This window comes from Scyliorhinus torazame, chromosome 2 (assembly GCF_047496885.1).
Source record: "Scyliorhinus torazame isolate Kashiwa2021f chromosome 2, sScyTor2.1, whole genome shotgun sequence".
Classification (NCBI taxonomy): domain Eukaryota; kingdom Metazoa; phylum Chordata; class Chondrichthyes; order Carcharhiniformes; family Scyliorhinidae; genus Scyliorhinus; species Scyliorhinus torazame.
This window is the reverse complement of record NC_092708.1, coordinates 98265687-98278516: the sequence shown is the minus strand read 5'-3', so window position 1 is coordinate 98278516 and position 12830 is coordinate 98265687. Positions and strand designations below refer to the sequence as shown.

The 12830-nt window shown below is 50.2% G+C and overlaps 1 protein-coding gene across 1 annotated transcript in view; it reads right to left on the bottom strand.

Annotated features, from left to right (window-relative positions):
• The window catches only part of ly75 (lymphocyte antigen 75), a 228516-nt gene that overhangs the window by 153018 nt on the left and 62668 nt on the right, over window positions 1-12830 (bottom strand). The window contains exon 4 of the mRNA XM_072474567.1: window positions 5443-5607. Within this exon, the coding sequence (XP_072330668.1) occupies window positions 5443-5607 (165 nt within the window). The remainder of the gene's footprint in view (window positions 1-5442; window positions 5608-12830) is intronic.

The window sequence follows — 12830 nt, the reverse complement described above, 5'->3', positions numbered from 1 at the left end:
ACTGACACGATCCTACAGTTAGATAATATGTTGACCAATTGCCAATCAACATTCATGGCTGAAGCCTGAATTATAGCAGTAGGTAGCAGCAGAGAAAAAGCTAAAATAGGAGAAAGAAAAATGTCATACCACTATACCATATGCGGGAAATCCATTTACCATTGTACGGATGCCACCTAGTGTTACAAATCAATTCTTTATAATATTTCAATACAAAAGTTAAACATTTTAAAAGACCCTGCTGAGTCAAAGCTCCTGCTGTAGTGTCATTATTTAATGGTGATCAATCTTCTTTATTCATTCAAGGGATGTGGGTGTGGCTGGCTAGGCCAGTATTTATTGCTCATCCCTAGTTGTCCTCGAGAAGTTGGTGGTGAGCTGCCTTCCTGAACCATTGCAGCCCATGTGGTGCCGGTACACCTACAGTGCCGGTGGAAGGTAGTTCCAGGACTTTGACCCAGCGACAGTGAAGGTACAGCGATATATTTCCAAGTCAGGATGATGAGTGACTTGGAGGGGAACTTCCAGGTGGTGGTGTTCCCATGTATCTGCTGCCCTTGTCCTTCTCGAGATGGTAGTCGTCGTGGGTTTGAAAGGTGCTGCCTAAGGAGCCTTTGTGAGTTCCTGCAGTCCATTCTTGTAGATGGCGCACACTGCTGCTGTGCATCAGTGGTAAAGGGAGTGAATCTTACTAGATGGGGTGCCAATCAAGCAGGATGTTTTGCCCTGGATATCGTCAAGATTCTTGAGTCTTATTGGAGCTACACTCATTCAGGCAAGGGGAGTTATGTAGAAATTGCACATTGAAAAACGCTATTCAATCCAACAAATTCATGCTAGTATTTTACCACCACATTAACAGTAGTCCTTAATCTCAGATGTCCATTCTATTTCCTTATCTCCCAGTTTGCGTCTGTTGTGATTGCACCATTAATAATGCATGTTTAAACGCTGACATGGTTTCCCAATGCAAAGAAGAGAGATCTGGGGCGGGATTCTCCGACCCCCTGCCGGGCCGGAGAATCGCCGGGGGCGGCGTGAATCCCGCCCCCACTGGCTGACGAATTTTCCGGTGCCTGGATTTTGGCGGGGGCGGGAATCGCGCCGCGCGGTCAGCGGCCGCTGACAGCGGCCCCCCCCAGCGATTCTCCAGCCCGTGATGGGCCAAGCGGCTGCCCGTTTTAGGCCGGTCCCGCCGGCATAAATTACTGGTACTTACCGGCGGAACCTGGCTCTGCGGGTGGCCTCCGGGGTCCTCGGGGGGGCGCGGGGGGTCTGGCCCCGGGGGGTGCCCCCGCGGTGGCCTGGCCCGCAATCAGGGCCCACCGATCCGCGGGCGGGCCTGTGCTATGGGGGCAATCTTTCCCTCCGCACCGGCTGCTGTGAACCTCCGCCATGGCCGGCGCGGAGACGAACCCCCCTGCGCATGCGCTGGGATGTCGCACACACCAGCACTCCCATGCATGGGCCAACTCGTGCCGACCGGCGGAGGCCCTTCGGCGCCGGTTGGCGCGGTGCCAAGCCCTTTGATGCCGGCTGGCGTGGCGCCAACCCCTCTGCCGCCAGCCTGGCCTCTGAAGGTGCGGAGGATTCCGCACCTTCCGGGCGGCCCGATGCCGGAGTAGTTCATGTCACTCCTCGGTGCCGTGACCGCCCGCCCCACCGGGTAGGGGCGAATCCCGCCCCTGGTGTCTGCCCCAAAGTTAATCTTTTGCACATGTCCCTTATCTTATAATCTTATCTGATCCAGTGATTTTGGCTCGAAATTTTCATAATTCATCTCTGCATTCCTACTTCCTCATATCTGGCACCATTTATGTGACTCTGCGCTGTACCTTTGATGAAAGATCAACATCTTTCCGATAACATGGAGCTCAAAACTACAACTGATACTCAAACTGTGATCACACTGAGATTTGCATTTCTTTTTTTTTTAAATCTTTTTTATTCTCCTCCATTTTCACATTTTCTCCCACATCTACATCCATCAACAATAAACAATAATCAGCAAGATATGTCAGTCCCCATAATAACAACGATCCCATCTACCCACCAACCCCCAAACCTCAACCCTCATGTTTACATAAACAAATGACAAAAATAAATCAGGGATTACCCGTAGTCACCCTTAATCTTACACAGCTCCCACCCCCCCACCCCCCACTCCCCCCCCAGCGTGGAGGCCCCTGCCCGGGTCCCTTTCCCACTTGCCTGGCCCCAGGAAAGCCCAAAGATCCCCTTTTAGCACACAAACTCCGCCTATCCACCTACACCCCAAAGAACTCTCATTTTGAGTGACAGTCCCGTCCCTTCCCTTGTCCAAATATATACCACCTTGGCTCCTTTAATCTCTACACCCGCGCGCAATGATACAAAAAAGAAGAAAATACAGTCATGAGGTTACATCGGCACATGGCTATTCCTCAATTTGTCAGTTCTGCCACAGTCCTTCTGCTTTCTCAAACTCCTCCACTGCTTCCGCCGTTCCAAAATAAAAGTCCCTGAGCTTGTAAGTCACCCTCAGCTTCGCTGGATATACAATGCCGCACCGCACCTTGCTAATGTACAGTGCCCTCTTCACCCGGTTGAAGGCAGCCCGCCTCTTCGCCAGCTCCACCGTAAAGTCCTGGTATACACGTATACCAGCTCCAGCCCACTGCACCACCCGCTTCTGCTTGGCCCAGCTCAGGACCTTCTCCTTCACCCTGTACCTACGGAAGCACAGAGTCACTGCCCTTGGCGGCTCACCCGCCTTTGGTACAGGCCTCCACGACCGATGAGCCCGATCCAGTTCATATCGGGAAGGGTCCTCCCCCTCCCCCAGTAGTTTTGCCAGCATCGCGGCAAAATACTCAGTCGGCTTCGGTCCTTCAACTCCTTCGGGCAGCCCCACAATCCTCAAGTTCTGTCGCCTGGATCTATTTTCCAGGTCTTCCATTTTTCCTCGCAGATCCTTGTTAGTATCCATCACCTTCCGCATCTCTTTCCCCATCGAGGCAAGTTGATCACCGTGCTGCAATAACGTCTCCTTCACTTCCTTCAGCGCCTCCCCTTGCTCTCGCACCTCCGCCACTGCGCTCGCCACCTTCGTCCTCACCGGGGAAACCGCCTCCTCCACCAGCACACTCAAGACCTACCTCATCTCCTTCCTCACCGTCTCCATGCATTTCACAATCTGCGCCAACTGCTTTTCAAATTCCGTAGCCATCACCTTGGTTATTTCTTCAGCCGTAAGCAGTGCGGCCTTCCCTGGTGCTCCAGCCTCCATTTTTCCTGGTGACCCCGCGGTGACCTTTCCACTCCCCGATGGACCTCCAGCTGGTTTTTTTTTGGCCCTTTTTTTGCTCAACCTCAACATTTTTCTTTGGGGGTTTTTTCCCCTCCTGTGTCTTCTCAGTGCCTCCTCCGTGCCTTCTCCCTTCTTCTGCCGCCTCCGCGGACCCTGGGACCGGGCTTAAAGCCCCAAAATTGCCGTTCCCGAGCGGGGGCTCTCCATTGTGCGGCCACCTCCCGCCCGCCGTCACCGGAAGTCGAGATTTGCATTTCTATTTGCATGTTCTGTACCTCTTGCCATAAAATCTGGTGTATCAACAATTTTTTTAATGCCATATCCCACTTGATGTGTTGCTTTTAACGTTTGCTGATGACACGACTGTAGTGGGTCGGATCTCGAACAACGATGAGTCAGAGTACAGGGGCGGGATTCTCCGGCCTTCCGCCAGTTCGGAGAATCAGCGGGGGCTGGCGTGAATCCCGCCCCCGCCGGTTGCCGTATTCCCCGGCACCGGAGATTCGGCGGGGGAGGGAATCGCGCCGTGGCGGTTGGTTGGGCCCCCCCCGGCGATTCTCCGGCCCGGATGGGCCGAAGTCCCGCTGCTGGAATGCCTGTCCCGCCAGCGTGGATTAAACCACCTCTCTTACCGGCGGGACAAGGTGGCGCGGGCAGGCTCCGGGGTCCTGGGGGGGGGGGGGGGGGGGGGCGCGGGGCGATCTGGCCCCGGGCGGTGCCCCCATGGTGGCCTGGCCCGCGATCGTGGGCCCACCGATCCGTGGGCGGGTCTGTGCCGTGGGGGCACTCTTTTCCTTCCGCCTTCGCCATGGTCTCCACCATGGCGGAGGCGGAAGAGACCCCCTCCACTGCGCATGCCGTGAGCGGCCGCTGACGCTCCCGCGCATGCGCCGCCTGGCAATGTCATTTCCGCGCCAGCTGGCGGGGCACCAAAGGCCTTTCCCGCCAGCTGGCGGGCGGAAATCAGTCCGGCGTGGGCCTAACCTCTCAAGGTTAGGGCTCGGCCGCTCAAGATGCAGAAGATTCCGCACCTTTGGGGCGGCGCGATGCTGGACTGATTTGCACCGTTTTTGGCGCCGGTCAGCGGACATCGCGCCAATTACGGAGAATTTCGCCCCAGGAGAGAGATGGAGAACCTAGTGGAGTGGTGTACCGACCACAATCTCTCCCTCAATGTCAGCAAAACTAAGGAGCTGGTCATTGACTTCAAGAAGTGAAGTATTGTATACACCCCTGGTCTGCCGAGGTGGAGATGTTTGACAGCTTCAATTTCCTAGGTGTGCACATCACCAACAATCTGTCCTGGTCCACCCACTTCAACGTTATGACCAGGAAAGCACAACAGCGTCTATACTGCCTCAGGAAACGAAGGAAATTTGGCATGTCCACACTGACTCTTACCAACTTTTACAGGTGCACCATAGAAAGCATCCTACCTGTCTGTATCACAGCCTGGTATGGCAACTGCTCGGCCCAAGACCGCAAAAGTTGTGAACGCAGCCCAATCCATCATCTGAAACCGCCTCCAATCCATTGACTCTGTCTGCACCTCCCTCTGTCTTGGGAAAGCGGGCAGCATAATCGAAGACCCCTCCCACCTGGGTTATTCTCTCTTCCAACCTCTTCCATTGGGCAGGAGATAGAAATGTCTAAGAACACACACTAACAGATTCAAAAACAGCGTATTCCCCACTGTTATCGGACTCCTGAATGACCCTCTTATGGACTGAACTGATCTCTCCACGCATCTTCGCTGCTGAGTAGTACTACACTCCGTATGCTTCATTCGATATCTGTATCTATGTATTTACATTGTGTACCTATTGTCCTATGTTTTTCATGTATGGAACGATCTATCTAGAGTGTACGCAGAACAATACTGTTCACTGTACCTCGGTACATGTGACAATAAACCCAAATCCAAATGTCTTGTAAACCTGAATATCCAAATTTCTTTCCTTTCCCATATTAGCCAGTCTTTACACAAATAAGTTTGGCAATTTTTACGTAGCATTATAAACATGGTTTGTTCCATATTTTCACAATCTGTCAGTATCAATAGAGGTCAAGTCATGGGCAGAATGAGACAGAAAATCTTGGTGTGTTTTGACAGATTACTTCATGTACACTATGGATGATTAACACTAACTCACCAGAAATGTACTTCTGTTCTTTCGCATCAGCTACACTCAGTAAATCCCCACCTTGACTCTGACAGGAAAGACGAGCATCATTCCATGAGAGAAGAGACTGAAAGTTAAATTGGTAACAAGTCTGTCCTGCATTATCTTTTTCCCAGAAAGTTTTGCATTCGGCATCTGTAAAACAATGAAACAAAATTTACTTCTATTGTGCTAAATAAATACGACAATTGGTCATACGGTGTTTAAATAGCTAATTTGAGAAAACGGAAGGAAAAGCAAAAGATTGCATTCTTGATAATTTACTACTTTGTGCAGTTGGAAGGAAATTGTCACAGATCTGCAGTGATCTGTCTAAAGAAAAGCTATAAAGATTACACAAGCACCATATTTCTCAGGAGACTGTTGTTAGCAGACTACTAGCAATTTCCCATTCCTGCTTGCCAGCGACTGGGGAAAATCATTTCCACGTTATAGTAACTCTATAAGAAAGATTAACTCATTTTTGGTTGAAGTACTGGACAACATTCAACAGTCGATTTCGGCGGGAGAACAGCTGGTGAGTCAGTTTCAGCGGGAGCATTGCAGAAGTGGTTGCTGGGAGGTAAGTCTGTCCTTTAAAAGCACTTGTCTTTGCAGGGGCAGGCCAGTCGAGTTCGGCGGGAGAACAGCTGGTGAGTCAGTTTCAGCGGGAGCAGTGCGGAAGTGGCTGCTGGGAGGTAAGTCTGTCCTTTAAAAGCACTTGTCTTTGCAGGGGCAGGCCAGTCGATTTCGGCGGGAGAACAGCTGGTGAGTCAGTTTCAGCGGGAGCAGTGCGGAAGTGGCTGCTGGGAGGTAAGTCTGTCCTTTAAAAGCACTTGTCTTTGCAGGGGTAGGCCAGTCGATTTCGGCGGGAGAACAGCTGGTGAGTCAGTTTCAGCGGGACCAGTGCGGAAGTGGCTGCTGGGAGGTAAGTCTGTCCTTGTCCTGTCCACTTGTCTTTGCAGGGGCAGGCCAGTCGATTTCGGCGGGAGTGGAGCTGGCTGGTTAGTCAATTTCAGCAGGAGCTGAGAATTTTTTTTTTTTTAAATTAGTGTTTTAGGCGGGAACAGGAAGTCGACCCGCGGACGTCTGGGAAGACCCTCGCCAATAAATTCTGGTGGAGAGGAAACCCGAGACACTACACGTGTAGTGTCTCTCACCCGCCCTCCTCCTCTAACCTAATAATAAAACCCATTGGTCTGAAGTAAGTACCATATTTTATTATATTATTATTATTTTTTATAAAAAATTTAATTTAGTTGTTAGCCAGATCTTGGTAGAAAGTTAGAGGAATGGCAGGGAAGGGAGTGCAATGTTCCTCCTGCAGGATGTTTGAGGTGAGGGATGCAGTTAGTGTCCCTGCTGATTTTACCTGCAGGAAGTGCTGCCATCTCCAGCTCCTCCAAGACCGAGTTAGGGAACTGGAGCTGGAGTTGGAAGAACTTCGGATCATTCGGGAGGCAGAAGGGGTCATAGATAGCAGCTTCAGGGAATTAGTTACACCAAAGATTGGAGATAGGTGGGTAACTGTAAGAGGGACTGAGAAAAAGCAGTCAGTGCAGGGATCCCCTGCGGTCGTTCCCCTGAGAAACAAGTATACCGCTTTGGATACTTGTGGGGGGGACGACTTACCAGGGGTAAGCCATGGGGTACGGGCCTCTGGCACGGAGTCTGTCCCTGTTGCTCAGAAGGGAAGTGGGGAGAGGAGCAGAGCATTAGTAATTGGGGACTCTATAGTCAGGGGCACAGAGAGGAGATTTTGTGGGAGCGTGAGAGACTCACGTTTGGTATGTTGCCTCCCAGGTGCAAGGGTACGTGATGTCTCGGATCGTGTTTTCCGGGTCCTTAGGGGGGAGGGGGAGCAGCCCCAAGTCGTGGTCCACATTGGCACTAACGACATAGGTAGGAAAGGGGACAAGGATGTCAGGCAGGCTTTCAGGGAGCTAGGATGGAAGCTCAGAACTAGAACAAACAGAGTTGTTATCTCTGGGTTGTTGCCCGTGCCACGTGATAGTGAGATGAGGAATAGGGAGAGAGAGCATTTAAACACGTGGCTACAGGGATGGTGCAGGCGGGAGGGATTCAGATTTCTGGATAACTGAGGCTCTTTCTGGGGAAGGTGGGACCTCTACAGACAGGATGGTCTACATCTGAACCTGAGGGGCACAAATATCCTGGGGGGGAGATTTGTTAGTGCTCTTTGAGGGGGGTTTAAACTAATGCAGCAGGGGCATGGGAACCTGGATTGTAGTTTTAGGGTAAGGGAGAACGAGAGTATAGAGGTCAGGAGCACAGATTTGACGTCGCAGGAGGGGGCCAGTGTTCAGGTAGGTGGTTTGAAGTGTGTCTACTTCAATGCCAGGAGTATACGAAACAAGGTAGGGGAACTGGCAGCATGGGTTGGTACCTGGGACTTCGATGTTGTGGCCATTTCGGAGACATGGATAGAGCAGGGACAGGAATGGATGTTGCAGGTTCCGGGGTTTAGGTGTTTTAGTAAGCTCAGAGAAGGAGGCAAAAGAGGGGGAGGTGTGGCGCTGCTAGTCAAGAGCAGTATTACGGTGGCGGAGAGGATGCTAGATGGGGACTCTTCTTCCGAGGTAGTATGGGCTGAAGTTAGAAACAGGAAAGGAGAGGTCACCCTGTTGGGAGTTTTTTATCGGCCTCCTAATAGTTCTAGGGATGTAGAGGAAAGGATGGCGAAGATGATTCTGGATATGAGCGAAAGTAACAGGGTAGTTATTATGGGAGACTTTAACTTTCCAAATATTGACTGGAAAAGATATAGTTCGAGTACAATAGATGGGTCGTTTTTTGTACAGTGTGTGCAGGAGGGTTTCCTGAAACAATATGTTGACAGGCCAACAAGAGGCGAGGCCACGTTGGATTTGGTTTTGGGTAATGAACTAGGCCAGGTGTTGGATTTGGAGGTAGAAGAGCACTTTGGGGACAGTGACCACAATTCGGTGACGTTTACGTTAATGATGGAAAGGGATAAGTATACACCGCAGGGCAAGAGTTATAGCTGGGGGAAGGGCAATTATGATGCCATTAGACGTGACTTGGGGGGGATAAGGTGGAGAAGTAGGCTGCAAGTGTTGGGCACACTGGATAAGTGGGGCTTGTTCAAGGATCAGCTACTGCGTGTTCTTGATAAGTATGTACCGGTCAGGCAGGGAGGAAGGCGTCGAGCGAGGGAACCGTGGTTTACCAAGGAAGTGGAATCTCTTGTTAAGAGGAAGAAGGAGGCCTATGTGAAGATGAGGTGTGAAGTTTCAGTTGGGGCGATGGATAGTTACAAGGTAGCGAGGAAGGATCTAAAGAGAGAGCTAAGACGAGCAAGGAGGGGACATGAGAAGTATTTGGCAGGAAGGATCTAGGAAAACCCTAAAGCTTTCTATAGGTATGTCAGGAATAAGCGAATGACTAGGGAAAGAGTAGGACCAGTGAAGGACAGGGATGGGAAATTGTGTGTGGAGTCTGAAGAGATAGGCAAGATACGAAATGAATATTTTTCGTCAGTATTCACTCAGGAAAAAGATAATGTTGTGGAGGAGAATGCTGAGCCCCAGGCTAATAGAATAGATGGCATTGAGGTACGTAGGGAAGAGGTGTTGGCAATTCTGGACAGGCTTAAAATAGATAAGTCCCCGGGACCTGATGGGATTTATCCTAGGATTCTCTGGGAGGCCAGGGAAGAGATTGCTGGACCTTTGGCTTTGATTTTTATGTCATCATTGGCTACAGGAATAGTGCCAGAGGACTGGAGGACAGCAAATGTGGTCCCTTTGTTCAAAAAGGGGAGCAGAGACAACCCCGGCAACTATAGACCGGTGAGCCTCACGTCTGTAGTGGGTAAAGTCTTGGAGGGGATTATAAGAGACAAGATTTATAATCATCTGGATAGGAATAATATGATCAGGGATAGTCAGCATGGCTTTGTGAAGGGTAGGTCATGCCTCACAAACCTTATTGAGTTCTTTGAGAAGGTGACTGAACAGGTAGATGAGGGTAGAGCAGTTGATGTGGTGTATATGGATTTCAGCAAAGCGTTTGATAAGGTTCCCCACGGTAGGCTATTGCAGAAAATACGGAGGCTGGGGATTGAGGGTGATTTAGAGATGTGGATCAGAAATTGGCTAGCTGAAAGAAGACAGAGGGTGGTGGTTGATGGGAAATGTTCAGAATGGAGTACAGTCACAAGTGGAGTACCACAAGGATCTGTCCTGGGGCCGTTGCTGTTTGTCATTTTTATCAATGACCTAGAGGAAGGCGCAGAAGGGTGGGTGAGTAAATTTGCAGACGATACTAAAGTCGGTGGTGTTGTCGATAGTGTGGAAGGATGTAGCAGGTTACAGAGGGATATAGATAAGCTGCAGAGCTGGGCTGAGAGGTGGCAAATGGAGTTTAATGTAGAGAAGTGTGAGGTGATTCACTTTGGAAGGAATAACAGGAATGCGGAATATTTGGCTAATGGTAAAGTTCTTGAAAGTGTGGATGAGCAGAGGGATCTAGGTGTCCATGTACATAGATCCCTGAAAGTTGCCACCCAGGTTGATAGGGTTGTGAAGAAGGCCTATGGAGTGTTGGCCTTTATTGGTAGAGGGATTGAGTTCCGGAGTCGGGAGGTCATGTTGCAGCTGTACAGAACTCTGGTACGGCCACATTTGGAGTATTGCGTACAGTTCTGGTCACCGCATTATAGGAAGGACGTGGAGGCTTTGGAGCGGGTGCAGAGGAGATTTACCAGGATGTTGCCTGGTATGGAGGGAAAATCTTATGAGGAAAGGCTGATGGACTTGAGGTTGTTTTCGTTGGAGAGAAGAAGGTTAAGAGGAGACTTAATAGAGGCATACAAAATGATCAGGGGGTTGGATAGGGTGGACAGTGAGAGCCTTCTCCCGCGGATGGAAATGGCTGGCATGAGGGGACATAACTTTAAACTGAGGGGTAATAGATATAGGACAGAGGTCAGAGGTAGGTTCTTTACGCAAAGAGTAGTGAGGCCGTGGAATGCCCTACCTGCTACAGTAGTGAACTCGCCAACATTGAGGGCATTTAAAAGTTTATTGGATAAACATATGGATGATAATGGCATAGTGTAGGTTAGATGGCTTTTGTTTCGGTGGAACATCGTGGGCCGAAGGGCCTGTACTGCGCTGTATTGTTCTATGTTCTATGTTCTAACATTGTAGATAGCTGGCATTTTCTGTTTCTGCATTCATCAACTCATTCGAGAAAGAAAAGACTTGCATTAGTAGAGCGCTTTTCACCAGGCATATCAAAGTCTTTCTAACAAAATGAAGTACTTTTGAATGGTCGTTGTTGTAATGGAGGAAAAGTGGCAGCCAAATTAAGCACAGTTAACATCTGCAAACTGCAATGTGATAATGACCACATAAATCTGTTTTTGTCATATGATTGAGAGATAAACATTGGCCAGAACAATAACTGCCCTGTTTTTCTTTGAAATAGCACCACGGTCAGGGATTTTTTTATACATCAGCCAAGCAGGCAGATGAGGCCTCGGTTTAATGTGTCATCTGGCAACTCCAACAGTGCAACATTCCCCCAGTACTGCCCTGGAGTGTCAGCCTTGATTTTTGTGCTCAAGCGCTGCTCTTGAAGGCCGAACCTTGTGACTCAAGAGATGAGTGTGCTACCAACCGAGCCACAACTGATACAGTCACTTCCATCTATTCAAATGACTGGGAGTTGTGGAAAGAGGAAGTAAAGGGGATGTAGAAAACAAGAAAATTGCTAGTCTAAACCAAATTAGATTCTGTTCCATTTGGGGTGTGTGGAGAAGCTAACAGTATTTAGTCTTTTCAGCTGTTTTACTCAAAACATTCACACCTGTGCAGATGTGAAAAAAATGTCATTTAAACACAGCTAGCAATTGGAAGTATTAGTAACTAACGTTTTTCATGGTAAAGCCCCAACAGTCCATTGCTGGAATATGTGCAGATCTGATTCTGTAATTCATGTATTTGAGATGTGTAACTAATATTTAGGTGATGCACGATCAATGCTCTGTGGTAATCCAGGTATTGCAGTACCTGAGAGGTGAATGACCATTGGCTAGACCGGGGGGTCTACCATTGGATAATGTACATAGCCCCGCCCTGAGAGGCGGGGTATAAGAACCGATGCCGTCCCAGCAGCCTTCACTTTCTGTATCATCGCTGCTGGGTACAGTTCTAGCTGATTAAAGCCGATTAGATATGAGTCCTCTTTGTCTCGAGAGTATTGATTGTGCATCAATTTAATCAGCTAAAGAAGCCGAGGCAGCGCTTTAGGGCCTTGGGACAGTGAGGGAGGGGGAGCTCCATGAGGGAGGGCATGCGTTCAGGGTCGGGGCCTATGACTCCATTTCGCACTACGTAGCCTAGGATGGCTAGACGGTCAGTGCTAAACACGCATTTCTCCTTATCGTAGGTCAGATTAAGGAGGTGCGCGGTCGGGAGAAATTTACGGAGGTTGATGTCGTGGTCCTGCTGGTCATGGCCGCAGATGGTGACGTTATCGAGATACGGGAACGTTGTGCGTAAGCCGTACCGGTCAACCATTCGGTCCATCTCATGCTGGGAGACCGAGACCCCGTTCGTGACACCGAAGGGAACCCTTAAAAAGTGGTAGAGCCGCCCATCTGCTTCGAAGGCAGTGTACTGGCGGTCACTATTACGGAGGGGTAGCTGGTGGTAGGCGGACTTGAGATCCACCGTGGAGAAGACCTTGTATTGCGCAATCCTGTTTACCAGGTCGGCAATACGGGGAAGAGGGTACGCGTCCAGTTGCGTAAACCAATTGATGGTCTGGCTATAGTCGATGACCATCCTATGTTTCTCCCCAGTCTTTACCACCACTACTTGAGCCCTCCAGGGGCAGTTGTTTGCTTCGATGACCCCTTCCTTCAGCAGCCTTTGGACCTCGGACTTGATGAAGGTCCGGTCCTGGGCACTGTACCGTCTGCTCCTGGTGGCGACGGGTTTGCAATCCGGAGTGAGGTTCGCAAACAGGGAAGGCGGGTCGACCTTAAGGGTCGCGAGGCCGCAGACAGTAAGGGGGGGTATAGGGCCTCCAAATTTAAAAGTCAGGCTTTGTAGGTGGCACTGGAAATCCAGCCCGAGAAGGGTGGCTGCGCAGAGGTGCGGCAGCACGTACAGGCGGAAATTGCGGAGTTCCCTGCCTTGGACGATGAGGTTCGCGAGGCAGAACCCTTTTATCTGCACTGCGTGTGTCCCGGAGGCCAGGGAGATCCTTTGTTTGACGGGATAGGTGACCAGAGAACAGCGCCTTACCGTGTCGGGGTGGACAAAGCTTTCCGTGCTCCCGGAGTCGATCAGGCACGACGTCACGTGGCCGTTGATGGCGATAAT